The 20,688-nt window shown below is 43.7% G+C and overlaps 1 protein-coding gene across 1 annotated transcript in view; it reads right to left on the bottom strand.

The window, feature by feature from the left end:
* The window catches only part of SNRNP200 (small nuclear ribonucleoprotein U5 subunit 200), a 46,088-nt gene that overhangs the window by 17,076 nt on the left and 8,324 nt on the right, over positions 1–20,688 (bottom strand). The window contains exons 9-27 of the mRNA XM_088151864.1: positions 20,310–20,446; positions 19,641–19,724; positions 17,459–17,632; positions 17,219–17,356; positions 16,782–16,937; positions 14,707–14,877; positions 14,369–14,562; positions 12,545–12,668; positions 10,505–10,654; positions 10,032–10,142; positions 7,708–7,839; positions 7,351–7,539; positions 5,813–6,010; positions 4,837–4,989; positions 3,582–3,662; positions 2,708–2,791; positions 2,135–2,241; positions 1,001–1,119; positions 57–211 (exon numbers count right to left, since the gene is read on the bottom strand). Of these exons, the coding sequence (XP_088007990.1) occupies positions 57–211; positions 1,001–1,119; positions 2,135–2,241; positions 2,708–2,791; positions 3,582–3,662; positions 4,837–4,989; positions 5,813–6,010; positions 7,351–7,539; positions 7,708–7,839; positions 10,032–10,142; positions 10,505–10,654; positions 12,545–12,668; positions 14,369–14,562; positions 14,707–14,877; positions 16,782–16,937; positions 17,219–17,356; positions 17,459–17,632; positions 19,641–19,724; positions 20,310–20,446 (2,657 nt within the window). The remainder of the gene's footprint in view (positions 1–56; positions 212–1,000; positions 1,120–2,134; positions 2,242–2,707; positions 2,792–3,581; positions 3,663–4,836; positions 4,990–5,812; positions 6,011–7,350; positions 7,540–7,707; positions 7,840–10,031; positions 10,143–10,504; positions 10,655–12,544; positions 12,669–14,368; positions 14,563–14,706; positions 14,878–16,781; positions 16,938–17,218; positions 17,357–17,458; positions 17,633–19,640; positions 19,725–20,309; positions 20,447–20,688) is intronic.

Here is a 20,688-nt window from a genome sequence, read left to right as displayed (position 1 = left end):
CCGCCTCCTCAACATTACTGGAGATTGTCCCTGCAGATTCCAGGTTGTCCATTTACCTTTTCATCCCACTGGAAATCAGGAGTAATGGTTAGCTCCACTTTCAGAGTAGACCTGGTGATGGGCTGCAAGTGGACAGACAGCTCCAGTTTGGGGAACAGGTGGACGTATTTGTGGATTGTCTTTCCCATCTTGGGCATCCGAATGAGCTCTCCTGAATGAGGACAGTATTGGTGAAGAGGAGAAGTGTATCTTCCCAACAGCATTTAACCAGGGCTGGATATTCCCTATGGCTGGGTTTACACGTTGTGCTAAGCTTCCTGTGTGGTTCTGGCTAAACCGGTTGTCTGGAGCCAAGTCACTGGATTTGTAAATCCTGGTTTATGGCTTACCAGGTCATGTGACCTCAGTCATTTGCAGCTCACTCAACAAATCATGCTTCAATGCGAGCGCAGTATGTGTGAAGTCAGTCTTTGTGCCACTTGGTGTAGAATTTGGACTGAAGCACGCTGGCTACCCAAAAGCTAACCCAGTATTCTTGATCGTTAGCTCACATTTTGGGTTCCTGGATTCTAGGAAATAGACTGAAGTTCTTTTGTGCACAACGAATTTAGCATTACGAGTCTCCTGGAAATATATTGGTCCAAAATAAACACTGGTTTTTATTGGCACATTTGAATAGTCTTTAGATGTTTCCCATTTTTAGCATTACTATTATACCAAATTAATTACAAATTTGCTGTAGTGATTTACACAACACAAGGTCTCTTCTGCTGGGTCCTCACTGGTCTCAGTGTTTGGTCTCTTCAAATTCAGCCATAATCTAAATATTTAATTCAGGCTTAAAGGATAAAACGTGTGTACCCACCTGTGCTGCAATACAAAAGTAAGCAATGCCTACCTTGCAAAGGAAGGCAGCACCTTTCCCAGCCTCCAGGTGGCGCTCTCCCCAATCCACATCCCTACCCTGCGGTCCAAAAACACGACAATCCCCGACACTGACCTATTTCGTTGTGATTCAAGTCATACAGCCGCTCAAATGGGAAGTTTTTCTTCTCAATTTTCTTCACCACCTCTTCTGGCAATTTCCTGAACTGGCGGAGGGGGCACATGGACTGCCACCTATAAGAACAAGAAGGGTGCCGCTCAGGGTCCAGCACGTGCTTTTCTTCAACTGTTGGCATCCATAGAAACAAGATCTGAAATGGCGAATAGGGGCAGGGAACGGGTGGGGCCTTGGGTCTGACTCCAGTGTTGCGCCTCTCAAGATCCAACCCTCAATCACGGCTGGTAGAAGATGAAAAGCTAGGAATCTGCAGTTTAGTTCCTTTCATCCGGCTGAATCTTCTATTTTTAACTGCAGAAAACAGGCCTTTTGCAAGGACTGTGAGACACAACTTTGCTCATTCGCACTTGCAAGACTTCTTCATTTTACTGCCTTGGAGAGGTTGGCTACACATGTCCCTGTGCAGGGGCAAAACAGAACATGCTCTTCCCGGCACGGAATGTGGGAATTCAGAACCCTGCACTGCTGCAGTCACGTTTCTGGTTTTCTAACAAGAACTCTTTGGAAATAGAGGGTTTTATTAAAACATTAAAAAGGTTTCTAGGAAGTTCTGATGGCAGGGACTACTGCAAAAATGCTGATCAACGAATACGCCAGAAGCTAGCAAGGTTGAAGACACAACACACCCATGTTCCCATCTCCACAACTGCCATGGCCAGCTCCCTTCCTTTCTCCACGTTAATCCTATTTAACACTGTTAAAATTCTGCCAGGTATTTAAATTTTGCTGTCAAAAGTATGTTCCTCCCCACCCCCACCCCCCAAACACAGGCACAGTTACAGAATTCAGGATACCAGGACACAGGTATCACAAGTAAATTTTAGCCAGATGCATCATTTGAAGGAAACCAAACTTGGTGTATACTTTCTTTGAAGTTTAATATACATTGAACAGAACGGTTCTTTTCTATTATAATCCTTAAGCTCCACCTAACTACTGGAATATTTACATGGAACTAAACTGAGACTTATTTCTGAATAAACATGCATAGAGACAAACTGTATGATAGGCAGATGACATTATCGGATAGAAGCTATGGAAAATATAAAAAATTAAGAGAAGCCGCCTTACATTCGCTTGTCAATCATCTTGCAGAGGTTTAGGGTCTTGTCAGTGAGCTGAGCCCAACCACGGTTTAGGACAATCTCAAAGATGGCACGCATCAGCCGTCCCGCAGACTGAGAAGAAAACAAAACAGAACGTCAATTTCAACTTGCAACTGAAGCCTGGGGAAAGAGGAGGATACTCCACATCCCACCCCAGAGTGTTTTTAATTTACTGACAAGTAAAAGAACCGATCTGTCCACCACCATCACATTTTGAATCCTAAACTGTCTGGATCTGAAGCCCGCATTCCACCATACAGATGGTCAGACTTCAGTGGTACGCCTCCTTCCCCCACGCCCCCATCTGTACAAGTTTGGACCATCAAGAGACGCATCAGACAAACTGGACTCTGGTCCACTACAGACTTTATTTTACGTTATTTTTTTTTATTTTCAATATTCCATGAAATAGGGGGAAACAAAAAAAGAATCTTCAGGTTCCACAGGGACCCTGTAACCTTGGGGATAGCCTTCCCTAGCGCTAGGACAGCCACACCCAAAGATGCAGGCATCGAATTATCTTAGGATTGGGGCTCACCTGAGTGACGTAGACCATGTCTGCCATGAGGGCAAAACCTTCTAGTTTCAGCTGAGAGATAAAAGCTTGCAGGAGCACGTTGATCTAGGAGAGGAGGAGAAAACTTAGCACCCTCCAAAGAACATAAACAAATAACCCAGGTTATCTGAGGAGCTGTCTAGCCTGTTATGTCAGCCCGTCCCACTTGGTGTGGCAGAAGGGGAATGTTGGGGATCCCACCAGTCAAGGTTCTTCAGCTGGAACAGGGCCTTTTCTGCTGTGGCCCCCGCCCTGTGGAATGGCTTACCGCCGGAGGTGCAGTCCGCCCCGACTCTCCTGGCCTTCTGGAAAAGTGTGAAGACATGGCTATCCCAGATGGCCTGGGGGCCTGATGGGGGCTCACATGGTTGGGATTGGCTGGTGGGATGACCAATACTGCTCCTGCCCCCATCATCTTGAAGTGTATATAGTCTTTTTATATAGAATTGTTATTAGCTAATTTTAATATGGATATTTATATTTTCATTGTTTTTACTGTTGTGGATTTTCATTGTGAGCCGCCAAAGTCGCCCTCTGGGGGAGATGGGCGGCATATAAATTTAATAAATAAAATACATAAATAAATAAACGTACTCTTCTGCCCCTGGAAAGGGAGGTAGTGAAATATGTTTGGGTTTTTTAAAAGAAGAGCTTTAATCCTCCTCTCCAGATTTACACTTGGGAAAGGTTACAGCAATCAAAACCAAGTAGAACATATTCATCTGAATCTCCCAGTCAGCCTTATAGGTACTGAATGACATGCACCAATAGGTGAGAAATTGGCACAGACTGTAAAATACAAGCAAACCCAGACTTGTCCTGGGAAGGTTTTCCCACAGGACGTGGAAGAACTTACTTTAGCGCTTGGCTCCTCAATGCTCTCTTTCACTGGAATCGGGACCCTCTCCAGCAGCTTCTGAAGTTCCAGTTTCTCTTCCTGCAAAGATTATGAGAAAAATAGGGGAACTGAATCACCTCTGTTATGCTCTACAGAGTGGACAGACTTTGAACAAGCCAAGAGTTTTATTTTTACTAGAGTTCTACCAACTGGAATCTGGTGCACAAGACATCCTGCATAAAGATAGAGAATTGTTGAGCTCAGAATTTTGTTCCAAGTACTAGAACTGAATGGATCCGCTTCTGATTAAGCTTTCTTCATTTCAGCAGTATAATTTGGCTATAATTTGGGACTCATTTGGCTAAGTTGCTAGGTGAATTACTGCAAATCACCCACAGATCTACCCATGTTGAGTCAATCGATTCCCAAAGCTAAGAAGGGAGCAGCAAAGGGCTACACTCAAAAGCAAAGGTTGCAGTTAGGTTCTGTAAAAAATGGAGGGACTGTGGAGGTTCTGTGAAAAGTGGAGGGGCAGCCAGAATGCCAGATATTTAGAAATGGACACATTTATTTTTATGAAGTGAACTAAGCAACAATAACATTATCTCTAATGTTTCAAACCTGTTTCAATCCCTTAAAGGTTAAGAACAAGTATATAAACTAAGACAAGTACGATTTTAATAGGGGGAAAAGTGAAAAAGTTTAGAATTAAGACCTGCTCCATCCATTTTAACATTCTGGAAGTCACTGAAAACAAAAACCTTTCCTAACAGCATTTGGCTAAACAGTTTGTTACTGCCATATTTCATTCTGAATTACATACATTGATTTATTTGTTGATATTATTTTATTTGATTTTGTTATGAATGGTTCTTCATTAACACTTAATATATTTTCACTAACACATTATTAATTTTTCTACGGTTGCAACTTTAGTTATTGGTTGCTTTTATTTGTATCTATCACAGACATTTTATAGACATTTTTCTCAATGTTTTTGTAAGTCATCAAGAGTCTGTGTTAATCTGGCAAGTAGAATAAAATCTTAAAATAAAATAAATCGTTCCACATTAAGAGAATTTTGCCAATCTAAAGCCCTCATCTTTGTGACTTCTCATATCTCCCTCCTCCCCTAATAAAAGCAAAAATTTGGGGAAAGCTCTTGAGCTAGGCAAAAATATTGGGGGAGTTGAAAACTTGACTGTCCCAATATTAGCAAAATGGTGAAGATACCAGATTGACAGGAGGGAACTGCCCATCTCTGACTCCATACCTCTCTCACAGTGATGTTCTTGAACTCGGAGGACAGAGAGAAAACGCGAAAGAGTTCAATCTCGCTCAAGGTGGGCTTGAGCAGCTGGTTGTACGTTTGTATGGTCTCATTGGTGATGTAGTAGTGGCTGGCTATGCGGCCCAGCTCGGTCACCTGCGGAAAGAGAAGAAAGGTTGGGAAAGGAGCAGCGAACAAGGGGAAAGGAAAGAATCAATCGTGAGCAGAGCTACACGTTGTAATTTCGTTCTTTTAAAGCCACTGAAGCTAGTGGTGGTCCCCACTTTTGCAGGCAAAGAGACTTATCTGTTAATTGAGCTTTGTGTGAAGTAGCGCTTCCGTGTATCCTGAAGCTGCTAACAATCTATTTCACTGGCTGACCTGAAGGCTGGGTGACCGAGGATCACCGGAAGATAAACAGCCCCTCTCCACACTTTTCGTAGTTCTGAACCTCTGTCATGTCTCCCTTGTTAAGTTTCATGGAGCAACAGCACTGAGGCTAAATTGCATGAAACTTACCAAGCAAAACTTGGTACATTTTGTTGCCCCGCCAACCTTCTGGAACAGCATCCCACCCAAGCCCAAATGGCCCCAATCCTGCTGCTTTTGGGAAGACTGGCTCTTTCCCCAAACCCTGGGCTAGGATGGTGTGCGGTCTTGTTTATTATTATGTGAGCATGATGTAATTTTTAGCTGTCATATACTGGATTTTGTTTTTCCTCCCCAGAGTGGTTGTCTTTTATTGTTGTGGTCTTTTTCACAATTTTTGTAATCCTCTGTAAGCTGCCCACAGTTGCAAGAGAGGGGGTGGCCTTAGAAATTAATGAAATGAAATGAAACGAAATGAAATGAAATACAAAAGGAAATATTTGGGGCCTTATACACTATTGCCAACACGAGTGATTATCCATGGCTAGACAATTAACAGATGCTGGTGGAATTTACTCTAGCAAATTAACCTGAATATCTCTGTACTAACCTGGAAATTCCCCGTCTTCTTGTCATATTTAACTAAATTGTTTTTGTCTAGCATCAGGGCGGCAGTATGCACCAAGTCCAGTCGGCGCTGGTCCAGCAACGGATCTCCTTTCATGTCATCGTGGGAGATGCCATAGAGATTCGGAGATCTCAGCATCCGTATGTAGAGGTAAGTGTAGCCGAGCCAGTTCACGGCATCCTACAGCAGCCAAAAAAGGAAGTATTGGGACTGTTAGCCTCAGAAATGCTACAAGCAGAGGGGAATGAGATGGTACCACCAACTCCTGCTCTGAAAACCAACAAGAGGTGGAAGATGGGCTCACAGATTACTAATAAAAGAAAGAAAGAAAAAAGGAGAGCAGAGAGGGCATAAGGAATGGCTTTGAGGAACAGGAGGAAGAGCTACAACTGAGACAACAGTCAGATAAAAGAAATCTGAGTCTGGGGCAGAACTGTAACCTGAGAAAGCATCTCAGACTTGACCCTCCCTAGTTGTCACAAACATAAAGGCAGGGAGTGGGAGGCCCATTCAGACCTGCAAGATTCTGTTATTGTAACCTTATCATAAAAGTAGTATTAGCATGGATGACTTTGATTTCCTAGTGTGGTCTAACTTGAAGGGGTGACATAGGAGGACCCAATCCCATCTTCCCCTGGTGCAGGTACTTTTCTTGTTGTTATATTTATTGTTGTTACACATGTTGCTAGTTGTTTTTAACCCACTGAAAACCACCCAAAGTTGCGTTTTCATTTTATTTTTTATTTAAATTTATAATAGATGCCCAATTCCAATGGACGCTTCTTGAGTGGGTGGCCCCAGAAAGTAAATAAATGAATAAACAAGGCCCCCCCAATCAACATAGGCCCCTATCATGACAAGGTGGGGGGGGAGGCAGGGAAAGAGGGAGAGGACAACATTTTTGTAACTGGCACAAACTAAACCCTTCCCAACTGTAGGCTGATAGGTGTTACAATCCAACAGGGCACCAAGAGACATCTACAAGAATTAACAGTGACTGTCCAAAGACTTCCCAAGCTCTATTGCTATAAATCTTCCCCATCCTGGTATCCTTGTGATGGGTTGGGACTGGAGCTCCCAGAACTCTACGCCAGCAGGAGAGCCTGGGAATTGCAATCTCAAGACATTAGGAAGGCACCAGGGCTGAGAAAGCTGCTGCTGCAGATGCTAAGCACTGAAGTAGGAACACACCTGGGTGAAATCTAAACTAGGCAGAGACATTTGAGACCCAGGCCAATGAGAAGGATGTCTTGTAAGCAACCGGAATGCAGAATCCAAAATGCAAACAAGAATAAACAAAAGGAGAAATTGTCCTGCATGTTCTTCATCCACTGCAAAAGATCCATCCTGACCATTTATTTACTCATTAACTCTACAGCCTGCCGTTTGTCCTATACGGAATAGCTTACGAGTGGCACACAAGGGCAACCTCCTTTTCTTTACTTCATTTCTATGATGTGTGAACACAGTCAACCTAAGAGTATCTCTAGGTGAAGTGGACATGGGCACCCCGTCCTCACCTTCGCATTCTGGACGTTGCCCAGCACAATTTCTGCATTAAGCATATCTGGGAGCTTGGCCACCATCTGGCTCTCAATGGGAAGCTGCTGGTTGAGCAGAGAGAGGTAGTACTGCAGCTCGCCGTGGGATGTGATGAGGATCCCCTCGCCCTTAGTGTCATACTGAGGTCTTCCAGCACGACCCAACATCTAAACAAAACACACCACCACCACGTCAGAGATACAAACGTAAGACCTGGTATAGACTTTTAAGCATACCAGCCAAATCTCTTGGGAAAGGTTCAACAGTGATGAGAAAAAGAACAAGGTTCTGAATGCATCACATCCCAGAGTGCCCAACTCATGAGCAGGATTTACCTGCAAGATGTCCAGGGCACCCAGCTCGGTCCAGCGACCTTTCTCAGGGCTATAAACCTGTGTCCCTTTGATGATGACAGTGTGAGCAGGTAGGTTAACACCCCAAGCCAAGGTTGCGGTGGAGACCAGAACCTGTAAGAGAAGAATGCCCAAGAGATGAAAAAGGTTAAATCTAATGGAGCTTCTAATATTTATATAAAGCACATAATCAGTAAAAACCCAATTAGAGCTGCCATTGCAATAATACTTGATTTAATCACACATAATTCCATCCATCCATCCATCCATCCATCCATCCATCCATCCATCCATCCATCTGCAAAGAAAGAAAAATAGCATTGAAGAAAAAAATAACCTGCCTTCAGATTGTTGTAACAACTGCTGTGTTGCAGGATTTTTTGCAGGCTACAGGAGTGTTGCATTATAACACCCCATCACATGCTAGGCATTTCTGTCAGTGCAGACTAGTAAAATCAGTCGTACACTAACAAGGAAGCTAGCATGGAAAGTACCAGCAACAATCTGGGGAAAAGCCTCAAATTTCAGGAGGCAAGCCCCTGCAGCTTGTCACGTGCTCAATCGGAGCACATGATCCCTTGCGCTTCATGTATTACCATATATAGTTATGAGCTTGTATTAGGTAGTGTGACGTATACATGCTTAACCCAGCCCTCTGATGTACTCAATAAAAGAGGTTTCCAGACTTCGGTCTGGGCGCTCTCATCCCCCTCGAAGGAGAATCAGTTTGGTGTCTTCTTTCCCCTCACTCGTGAGAGGCCCGCGGTAACTGCGTGAATGTTACACAGGAGGGAAAGCTATCTTCTGAGGGGAGTTAAACCAAGCACAGAACTTTCTAATAATGCAGCACTAAGAGTAAATATATTATGCATAGCTTGCACATGTAATGATACAAAAAGGCTGGATCTGAAATTTACAGCTAGTAATCATGTTACAACAGTGATTGTGAAATGTTTCATATATTCTTCCAGATTTGCTTTTCATGTAAGATTTCTTTTCTTCCAAATTTTACCTTTCAAGTCTCAGTAAGAAAACAGTGGGGCAAAAGAAAGCTAAAAATCAGTGGAGTGGCAAGTTATAGTGGTTTGTGACAGAGAGGAAAGTGTCCACAACGGGGCTGTTTCCTGGACCAACCACAACTGAATCCCTTCGAAAACAACCTGGCTACCCGTGAATAGGAACGACACAAGGTCAGTACTAAAATACAGGATAGTAACAGCTATGGGAGAAGGAATATTTTGTTCAAAACCTGATTTTCCAGAATGAGTAGGATGGAGTCTGGGGACCAAAAATAATAATTAAAAAAGGTTGTTTTAGGGAGCAGACGACATAGAAAGGATTAGTCTGGCAAAAGAAAAAAGAAAAAAGAACTAGCACAAACAGGCCTCCAAGCCTGGGATGTAGTCAAGAGCTATACATGCAGGGTAAACGTCCCTCTAGACCAGTGTTTCTCAATCTTGGCAGTTTTAAGATGTGTGGGCTTCACCTCCCAGAACTCCCCAACTGGCAACTCATCAACACTCTTTTAGCATTTCAGAGTTTTCTAGCCCAAACTGAGAACCAGTTTGGTCTAGGGCAGTGTTTCTCAACCTTGGCTGCTTGAAGATGTGTGGACCAACTCCCAGGATTCCCCAGTCAGCAAAGCTGCCTGGGGAATCCTGGGAGTTGAAGTCCACACATCTTCAAGTTGCCACGGTTGAGAAACACTGCTCTAAATGAATCCTTCTAACATTTAAACATCTTACTATCACCAGCATGTTGAAGTCCACACATCTTCAAGTTGCCAAGGTTGAGAAACACTGCCCTAGACTAATCTTTGAGCCCACTACTAACTCTCTCCTCCTTTCTTCCAAAAGGAGCCACCCAGAAAAGTCAGAGACACATTATCATGATGTAATCAGAAAGTGGTTATTCTTCCCTGTTCCAAAAATCCTGAAGACAAAGAAATAGCATGTCCCAAATATTTCTGTCTAGCAACAAATTGGGGCTAATCTAAGCAATAGAAAAAGAATGGAATGGGCCATTCGCAACACCTAAACTTATTAATTTAAGTTAAGAGAAGCTTAATAGATAATAAGTAAATGTTTACAACCTTGACCTTAATTTGGCAAAATACTCCCCACTCACCCCCCGTACCCACAGGTGGGCATAGCAGCCCTTAATGTATAATCTTCCCTGAGAACAGGAGAACAACAATCTACAGTAGCCCAAAAATGATGAAGAGACATCTCAGAGGCTACTTTACCTTCAAGTATTTTAGAACACTCAACTACAGGGAACTCATTATTCAGGAAGCGCAGCCATACCTGAATATGTTTATCTGCAAACAAATCTTCCACCAATGTTCGATCTACCCTGGTCATGCCCGCATGGTGAATGGCAAATCCATAGGGCAGCAAGTCTTTAAGTTCCAAATTCTGTAAGGGAGAAAATAACAATGTTGTTAGAAGACTAAGAAGAAAACTCTTCTCAATTTACTGCCAATGACAGAAGAAAAAAATAGCAATGTTTGGAAAAAGATAGGGAATACTTGCTAGGTGCCCACCAGGGGATAGGCTGACTTTTGCTAGAAGGAAGGACAAAGGGCAGTTCTCCATTAAATCTTAGTAAAAAAGAGCAAAAGTTGGATCTTTTAAAAATAGGGCTTTATCTTCTGGTCCTTGGATTTGACATTTTGTAAAAGTTTGCACATGATTGTTTAGATGGGATTATTATTTTACAGGTGCTTTGTCCAAAACCTCTTTTGAAATCAGTATGAAAAGTATTGGAAAATGAATACCTTGCACTGCTCTGCCTCTGTCCTCAGGACCTCTGTGGAAGCAGAGCCCTCTCGCAGGAAGAGACCCAGCGTGTCTTTCTCCAGACACATATCCCTGATGGCTCGTGCCGTCTTCCCTGTCTCCTTTCTGGAGTGGACAAACACGAGCACCTGGTTTCAAACATCCGAAACAAAACCATTAATCAGAATCTCTGACAGCAGCACTGAGTTTGCAGTGAAGAAGGCCAGAGAGAGATGAAGACTAATGAGGCATTGAGAACAACAGCATAATAAAGGAGGAAACCAGCACCAAAGGAAAACATATCAACATCAGAGTTGTTTCTCAGACGGGTAAGATTCAAGCAATCCACAACTATAGGCTTTATTACATAAGAGACCCACCACCCATAGGATGGTTCTCCTAAGCACCATCACTGATGGGAAAAAGACCCAGAAAGACCCTGCCCTTATACAGACATAGATATATTGGTTCTCAATTGAAAACAGTTCACTTGCTGGAATTCTTGTATTGCTACCACTTTCATCCTAATTAAAGTTGCTAACCAGAAATCTGTGAGATTCACGCTTGGGAAGCATCACATTCAGTTCAAGCAGCTACCAAAAACCTGACAGGCAACTGGGGAGGGTCCATAGCAAGGAGAATCATGATATGCAGGCTATGCATGAATCTACTCTTCACTAAAATTACACTAGAAGTAAAATTTATGAGATACATACATTCCACAGCTCTATTGAAGTGGGTGGCTATATAATAGTAATAACAACGATGCCTGCCTATCCCAGGTCCTTGGGAAGACTGGATAGGTGGATAAAAATGCCAAATCCAGTCTAAACATCTGGCTGACTGTGCAGTAACAACTACTGAACTAAGCTTCTCTGTCCTACTGTCCAACCATGGAAATTGTGCTCAGTCTTAAAAAAAAGAGTTGCATTATAACCGATTCTATGCTGCTGTATCTCTGATCCCTCTTTTGACATTTGTTTTTAAGATTTTTTAATGTTGCAGTGCTCTAACTTTAATATTCTGTCATAACGTACTTAAATGCTACTTTATACCCTGCTTTGGAATTATGGTTATACTAAATACATGTTATAAACAAAGTACGTTTCTAAACACACAATACAGCTAGACTTCTCCACGTATCAGATTTCATGTTTTCAATGTGCAACTGTAGAGCTTTAAAAAGTGTAATGCTATAGATACTGCCCACCCACCCCCAAAACCCCCACTTAATAGAACTTAAGAATTATCTTGAATTGTCATTTTGAGTATTCTATTCCTTAAGCTGCAACAGCTAATTAAATCAAGAAGAATTTGGAAGAGCTTACACGTGATCAATAGGTAAGTCTCTCTCAACTGGTACCCACCAAATGTGTAACATTGCATTACAACTCCCATCACCATCATTCACAACTGATATCTCAGGAATGTACGTAATCTGCTACAGTTGAATTGCACTTAAATATTTTAAAAATGCATTTCATCAGATAGATATTAGGAACATACTGAGCAGCGAATTATGATAGGGACTTTTAAAAAAAGCTAAAATACAATCATAAAGCATTCTCAGAGGGAAACTAAAAGGACTGCCAAGTCAGCAGGCAATGCATTCCTGGGGGGAGGCTACTCCACCAATGGGACTGTGTCACAGTTCTCTCCCTAATCACCACGTAAAAGAAACTCTTGTAGATCTTCACGTGCAGGAAGACTTTACTAGGAACAAATTCCTCTTCAGTTATTTGGCCTCAAGATGTTGGGGCTTTAAAGTGAAGCTTCACCACCTTGAGCTGGCTTCAAAAGCAAACATGAAGCCATCCCGTTTCACTCAGAATTGCCACAATATGACTGCATCTAGGTGAGGCTCTTTCAGGTGATGCTTCCACTAGCACTAATGTATGGCACGTGGAGGAACATGGGCAATGTGACGTTATTCATTCTGAAGTTTTGCATCCGGAAACAATATATTTATTTTTGCAATCCCTTCAATCCAAAAAAGATTAAACTTGTGGGAAAATGAAAGGAAGTCCAACCCATCTTACCTGGTTCTTTCCAGCATGCTCCATGATTTTCTCGTACACTATTTCATTCATAATCTGGAAGCGCTTGATGGCTTTTTTCTCTGTAATTCCCACATACGTCTGTTCCAGAGGAACTGGGCGAAAGCTACAAGGGGAGACAGGCAGAATTAAGAGAGCTGAAGACGACAACAGCTTCCCATGCAAATCTTCAATTAGGGATGTAAGAAATGTTTACATCCAAGACATACTTTGCACAGCTCCTTGTTCTGTTTGACAAAAACATGGCAGTCAATATTATTTAAAGAGAGAGAGAGATAGGCTGGAGGCTGCATTAGGACATGGAGGCTGCCGATGTGAAGACCTGGAAGCTCCTCACAATGCACAGAGGTTTCCACCCCAAGTCCAACACCCAGAGACTTTACACCAGCCGGAAAGAGGGTGGTGGGGTCTGGTGAGTGTCAAAGCCACTGCCCTGGATGAAACCCAGAGCATCCAGGAATACATCAGTAAGATGGCACCCAAAGGTGAGCTGCTGAGAGAATGCCTGAAGCAGCAAAGGAAGTGCCATGGCAAGGCAAGCCCCTGCATGGGATGTGCCATTGACAGATTGAGGTAGCTGATGTTGGGAAATCCCACCAGTGGTTGGACTAAGAGACAGCCCTGAGGCACTGATCATAGCAGCACAAGAACAGGCGCTAAGCACCAGATCCATAGAAACGGGTCTTCCACACTAGATAGGACCCAAGGTGCAGATTGTGCAGAGAGGCCTCAGAGACAGCCCAACACATAGTGGCAGGGTGTAAGATGCAGGCAGGAACAGCATATACTGAACAGCACAACCAAGTAGCTGGCATTGTGGTCAGGAACACCTGCACAGTGTATGGGCTAGACCCCCCCCCCAAAGTCCAGATGGGAGATTCCACAGAAGGTCGTGGAGAATAGCAGGGCTAAGATCCTGTGGGACTTCCAGATCCAGACAGACAGGCAGGGACTGGCCAATCAACCAGACATCATGGTAGCAGACAAGGACCAGAAGACAGTGGTGGTGACAGATGTAGCAGTGCCAAGTGACAGCAACATCAGGAAGGAGGAGTATGAGAAGCTGGAGAAGGACCAGGGCCTGAAGGAGGAATCAGAGAGGATGTGGCAAGGAAAGGCCAAAGGGGTCCCAGTGGTGGTAGGAGCCCTCGGGTTGGGGGAGTGGCCCAACAGATCCCAGGAACAACATCAGAGCTCTGTGTCCAGAAGAGGGCAGGGCTAGGAACAGCTCAGATACTGCGTAGAACCCTGAAATTCCTAGGCCTCTGGTAGAAGATTGGAGATTGAGGAAGACACAGACCACTCACAGAGGTGAGAGGGGATTTCATTCATTCATTCATTCATTCATTCATTCATTCATTCATTCATTCATTCATTCATTCATTCATTCCTGTCTGTCTGTCTGTCTGTCTGTCTGTCTGTCTGTCTGTCTGACAGGACTGTAGAAGGAAGGGCTAAAAACTGGCATCAAATCTCTCCAAGGACTTTCTATCTTGCTAATTCCCTTTGTAGGTTTGCTCTCAATTGTCTTCCACATCATAAAGACAGAATCATAACCCTGCTGGGAGAGGATGCTTAAAGAAAGATAGGCATAACAGCCACTATTTTCTTAGAGTTTAAGTCTTCACACTAGGGCAGTGTTTCTCAACCATGGTAACTTTAAGATATGTGGACTTCAACTCCCAGAATTCCCCAGCCAGCAGTCTGTAGCTGGGCAGCCTAGAAATTTGACAGACAGACAGATGTCCCCAGTGACGCTGCACTTTCAATAACCATTCAAGATAGCCCCCACCTTCCGCCCAATACCTGTTGTCAAAGTAGAACAATCCTTTGGCAGGCTCCACTCTCAGGAAGGTAGCCACATCCTCGTAGTTTGGAAGGGTGGCGCTCAGCCCGATCAGCCGCACGTCCTCCTGCGTCATCTCAATGTTACGGATGGCTCTGGCCACCAAGGCTTCCAGAACGGGTCCCCGGTCGTCATGGAGAAGGTGAATTTCATCCTGCCCACAGGAGAAAGTGTGACTTCCACGCATAGCCAACCAAAAAGGCTAAAGGGAGCTGCACTGACATGTTTCCAACAGTCACACCACAACAGGTGATGGACGCACAGATCCTGTTTGGTCTCAACTTATGGGTCAACTCACCAAGATAATGAGGCGCACCAACTGGGTATAGGTGCGCTCCCCGCCTTTGCGAGTGATGATGTCCCATTTCTCTGGGGTACAGACAATGATCTGGGTGGCGTTGATTTCCTCCTTGCACAACTGGTGGTCCCCAGTCAGCTCAGCCACAGTGATGCCGTAAGTGGCCAAACGCTACAAGGAGGAATAGACATTTAATATCAAATGACACAGGCTTTTAAAATAGACATTTTTCAAAATAGTCCACAGGTGTTTCAAAAACAGATCAAAGCAGCACTGACATGTTGGTCAAAGACTGCAATAAAGTTTGCCTACCTACCTAAAGCAGCACTGGTTTAGGTGAATGGCACTTTTGATGTACCAGGGATTTTGACTGTTGGTATCTATGTTTTTACATCTGTCTTTAGTGCATTTTTTGGACTTTGTTTTATCCCGCCTAGAATTTGAGTGGGCCGTAAATATCATAAAACAATGAAATAAATATTATGAAATGCAGATAGACGTCACTTAATGACCACTCATCAAGCAACCATTCAAACTTACGACAGCATTGAATGACTGGGACTTACGACCAGTCCTTGTACTTATGATGGTTGCAGCATCCCTGCAGTCACGTGATCACCTTTGCAACCTTCTTTGCTGCAAAGCAAAGTCAATGGCGAAGCTGGTAGGAGGTTGCAAATGGTAACCACATGATGTTGCACTTAACGACTGTGTGGGATTCGCTTAATGGCAGCAACCGGAAGTGCTGGCATTTCCATCACTAAGCGGTGCGGTCACGTGACATCATGTGTTACAACCACATCACTTAGCGATGGAAATTCCAGTCCCAATTACCATTGTTAAGTGAGGACTACCTGTACAAATTTTATAAATACATCAACGTCCCACATAGATACTAATGCCATAACCCTTGCAACACATGTTTCCAACTAACTTCCCTTCCCTCCCACTGCAAAGCCTTTCATAGCTATGCTCCCTCAATGCTCTTCAGAGGCAACCTCTGATTTTGGCTTGTCCTTCTTGAATTGGCCATTCCACTGACTGATTTAAAAAATTACCTACCTTAGTTTGCTTTCCTCTTCCTTCAATTATCCCTTTTTCCTGTCCTGTTTTGTTCGTTACTTCATTTAGGTTTACCCTGTTTTTCTTCCACGATTAAAAGCAATCTCAAAGTGGAGGATTTAACTAAAAGATGTTTCACATCTTTCTATTCTGATTCATTGTATTACACTCAAATTATAGGTAACATTTATATCATGCATTTTCATTGTTTCATGTGCAGCAGTATGAACTGAGAAGTTTCTCAGAACCTGGACTTAGTTTGCACGCTGCATTAAGGTCATGCTTTTCTTAACTATGGTCTATTTAACAGACTACAATTGGTTGGATTTATATAACTTGGAGAACAAAGATTAAAACATCACACTTGCTGCGTTTATATAATGTACTGAACTAGGTCAATGTTGGGTGCTATGCAACCTTGCTAAGCTGATTTGCTGAAGCACGGGATGAAATGGAAACTGCACTGGGGCAGTTGTGAGTTTAACAACTGCCCCTTGGTCAGCTGTTCTACATGAACCTGAAATCCCAGTAAACTCTGTAAGCCCCACCCAGGAAGTCCTCCAAGGAAAAACTATGGACATACGCTATAGCCAAAAACCACTAGGGGGCCCATTAGAGAACATGCTCTCAGGGCATGCCCATCATAAAAAATACCCCCGAGCAGGCTGACTGGCTGCAGTGCCAAAGCCATACACGCTGCTACCACCCTAGCTTGAAAAGGCCACTGATTAAAGGAAGGCTTGCCACTATTCTCCTGACGCTTGAAGAAAACCAGACCAACTTGGAAGTAGATGGGAACTCTCCCAAACTGGCGCCATTAGTCCCAGTTAGCCTTTTTGTGCATTGCCAGATCCAACAGCAAAGGTTTATAACTGGACTAGTGAGTGACTGGATTTAAGGGCATCGGGTGAAAGTGGCTATTAAGACTTAGTACTACAGCATCTCTCATAGTTCCAGCTCTGTTGCTCACTCTTGTATGTGTCTTCTACAAACTGAGAATCAACTCTTCTTACCTTCCCAAAACTGCCCACCATCTCCTGTACTAGGGACCTCATGGGTGCAATGTAGATAATTTTGAAGTCATCCACGTTGATTGTCCCATCAAGATTGATGTGCTTTCCAATCTCACGCAGCATGCACATCAAAGCCACGTTGGTTTTCCCTGCACCCTGGATGATGAGAGGGAGTCAGATCAGAAAATCCTCCTTCCAGCTCACCCCCACCCCCTTCCCCATAGAACACATAGACAACCCACCAATGAAATATTCTGGAACAAAACACAGAGAGAGAGTAGCCTTTGCCTTCCAGGTGTTCTGGGCTACAACTCTCATAAGAACCACTCTGGGTGGGAATGAGAGAATGGGATGTGTTTTTACTCAACGCAACAGAAGGCATCTCACTGGGGGAAGCTCAGCTAGAAAAAGAAAAAGATGGGAGGAGGGACACTTGCCGTGGGCGCACACAGTAGCAGATTCATGTCTGTCTCCAGGGCAGCACGGTAGAGTTTGCTCTGAATCCTGTTTAGCGTTTTGAACCCTTCAAATCCAGCCTGTGCATATTTTGGGAGCTTCTCCACAGGAACCAGTTGCTGAGGAAGATAATGAAGGAAGAAGGGAAATAATCATTATGCAAACACAAGGTCATAAAATAGAATCTTTAAGCACAGAAGGGAAACGAGAATGTTACCAACCTCTTCCGATCCAAAGGGTTTTGGCTTAAGGGCAGGGACATGAACTTCCTCATAGCCTTTGCGCTGTTTGCGGAAAGAACCATCTGGCAGCTGGCATCGCTTGTTGGCCATGAAATGGCTTCCTTGGGCAAACACGAGGTCCTCCAGGTCCAAAACTTGCCGAGGGGCCAGGGCCTGGGATTAAAGAAGACAACTGAGGCAAATAGTGATTTTTCCTCATTCTCCTCACCCAAAGCACTCGATTAAGATGCACTGAATTGGACCCAGAAACAAACTGGCAACCAATGCAGCTTGCGGAGCAGAGGTGTAATGTGCTGTTCTGGGGGCACACATAACTGCCCGCACCGCTGCATTTTGCACCAGTTGAAGCTTCCAGATACTCTTCAAGGGCAGCCCCTTGTAGAGTGCATTACAGTAGTCCACCTGGGAGGTGACCAGGGCATGAGTGACTGTGAGCAGAGCCTCCTGATCCAGGAAAGGGCACAACTGGCACATGACATGAAGCTGTGCAAAGGCTCTCCTAGCCAAATATTGCAACATTTCCTCACCGGGAAGCTTCTCCTGCCTCTTGATCACCTTAGTTGCCCTCCCCTGAACTTCTCTAGCTCCACTATGTCCTTTCTGAGGAGTGGTAACTAGAATTGCACACAATATTCCAGATGTGGCTGCACCACTGATTTATATAAGGGCATTATGATACTGGCATCTCTATTTTCAATGCCATTTCTTATTATCCATAGCATGCTGTTGGCCTTTTTTTTACAGCAGATGCACACTGCGCTGACACCGCCATTGAACTGTTCACTCTTACTCCAAGATCTCTTTCCTCATCAGTCACTGCAAGCTTTGATCCCATTGCTTTGTTTCAGTAATTAGGATTTTGGGCTCTAATGTGCATCGCTTTACTTAAACTTGTGTTGAATAACATCTGCCATTTTGACGCCCACTCACCTAATGTGCAGAAATCCCTTCGGAATGCTTTGCAGTCCCTGACTGTTTTTACCACTGAACAATTTAATGTCATCAGCAAACATGGCTATTCCACTAATCACACCCAATTCCAGATCATGCATGTCAAAAGGCCCCAGTCCTAGGACAGAACCCTGGGGGACCTCACTATTTACATCCCTCTGTTGTGAGAAATGCCCATTTATTCCAACTCTGTTTTCCATCATGTACCTAGTTGCTTCTCCACAACAGGACCTGCCCTTTTATTCCATGGCTGCTAAGCTTCCTGAGAAGTCTTTGATCAGGGACTTTATCAAAGGCTTTTTAAAAATCTAAATAGATGTTATCTACTGGCTCCACATGTTTATTAAGCTCCTCAAAAAACTCTAGTAGATTAGTTAGACAGGACCTCCCTTAGGAGCTATGTTGGGTATCCTTGAGCAAGGCCTATGTCTCCAGACACTTAGTAATTTCATCCAGTTTCCACCCTCTTCCCCAGAACGGACAGGGAAGTTAAGCTGACAGTTCTATAGTTTCCTGGATGTCCCCATGAACACTTCTTTAAAACTGGAGTTACATTGGCCAACTTCCAATCAACTACAGAGGCTGAGTATAGAGACAGTTCGCATATTTTACTTAGGTCGTCCACAATCTCAGTTTTAAGCTCTGTAATAACCCTTACGTGGATCTCATCAGGGCTGGTGATTTGTTAATGCTCAATTTGTCAATAAGACCCAGCACTTCTTCTCTTGTCACCACTATATGGTTCAGTTCATCCAATTCCCTTCCCGAGATCAGGCTCAGGCATCTGCCCCCATTTTTCTCCTGTGAAGACCACATACCCCCTCTCTGGGCTCCTCGGTAGATGACTGCAACAGGTTATAGGACACCTACAGCTATTTACAAAAGCGAGCAATCCTAAATCAGGAAAGACACAAGAAACTAGAAGGAAAGATGTGAGCAGAGCCAAAACTACACAACTGGGCAAGTAGCACTAAAACACAACAAAGCACTCTGCCTGAGCTTTCCCTGCCAGTTGTACCCAGGTCTTTCAGGGCTTTTGGACCAAGAAGCTACAAGTCAGGACATCTTGGGAGGTGCAGCCAACAACTGGGAAGAAAGAACTCCCCATCCCCACATCTCACTGGAAGAGGACAGTGGCTTTAGACAGGTATAGAAAATGTAGGCGCCAGCCAGCCTGCTGGCCCTTAATCCGCCATATGAGCCAAGTTACCTCCCCTCCTTGATCCAGATCCATGGTTTCTAGGTCAGTGTCCATGCGGGACTGACGGACACGCTCCCTGCGACAACGTTCTTCCTGAAAAAGGAAGACAAAGCCAGCAAGTTAGTTTAACCTTAGTCCTGATGGTGAATGGCAGACAGATCTTAAAAAAAAGACTAAAAAAAAACTAACACCTTTCTCATCTGAAGGGGCTTTTTGGAGATGGGTGGGTAAGTGTCTTGTTATTTGCATATCTCACTAGAAAGCTTCTGCTTTGCCAATAGCCCACATTTGTGAGTTTCAATCCACAAATCAAGACTGTAATCTTAAATACACTTCCCAAGGAATAAGCCCCACTGAACTATCAGGGGTCATTTTACAATGAACACAGACAACCGCATAGTTAGTCACTCAATGTGTAAGGATGTAGAAACGTATATGGATGAGGAGAAAAATGGTACATATTACATATATGGCTGCAATACCAAAGGAACAGTCCCTTGTTTTATCAGTACTTAAATTCTGCACCTTCCTTAACACAGCAACACCACACATACAAAAAATAACCTACATGGTGCAGCTGTAGTGCACAAAGCCAATACTGGTCATGGATTAACCTCTCTTGGTGCAATCATCCTTTTAACAAGATTCCTCTCCTCATCGCTGCTATCAAATCCTTACCCGAATCAAATCTTCCTTCTCAGTCTCCTGTAGCTGATACAGGAATTTTGACAACTCAGGGTCCGACTCCATCTTTCCCATAATCCTCTCCTTCTCAGCTTCGCTCTGAGCACTTGCCAGGAGACTGCAGTATAGAACTAGTAGGGAAGCAAAAATGTCAGTTGCACTTGGCACACACAAGAGGAGCACAGACACAAATATAAATTCTCACAAAGGGAATATGCAGCATGCAGGCTAGGACCATGAACTCTTTTTGCATATATTTTCCAAAGCTAAGAGTTCTTCAAGCTTTCTGGAGCACAACCATATTCTTAAAAATTCCTCTCATCTCTTCCTTAATAGGGTCTAGTATTCCTGCTACTAAAGATTCATTTTTAAA

Source organism: Python bivittatus, unplaced genomic scaffold (assembly GCF_059951505.1).
Source record: "Python bivittatus isolate LINGU-HERP-01145 unplaced genomic scaffold, Pbiv_v1 ctg000680_np1212, whole genome shotgun sequence".
Taxonomy (NCBI): Eukaryota; Metazoa; Chordata; class Lepidosauria; order Squamata; family Pythonidae; genus Python; species Python bivittatus.
This window is presented reverse-complemented; position numbering and strand designations above follow the sequence as displayed.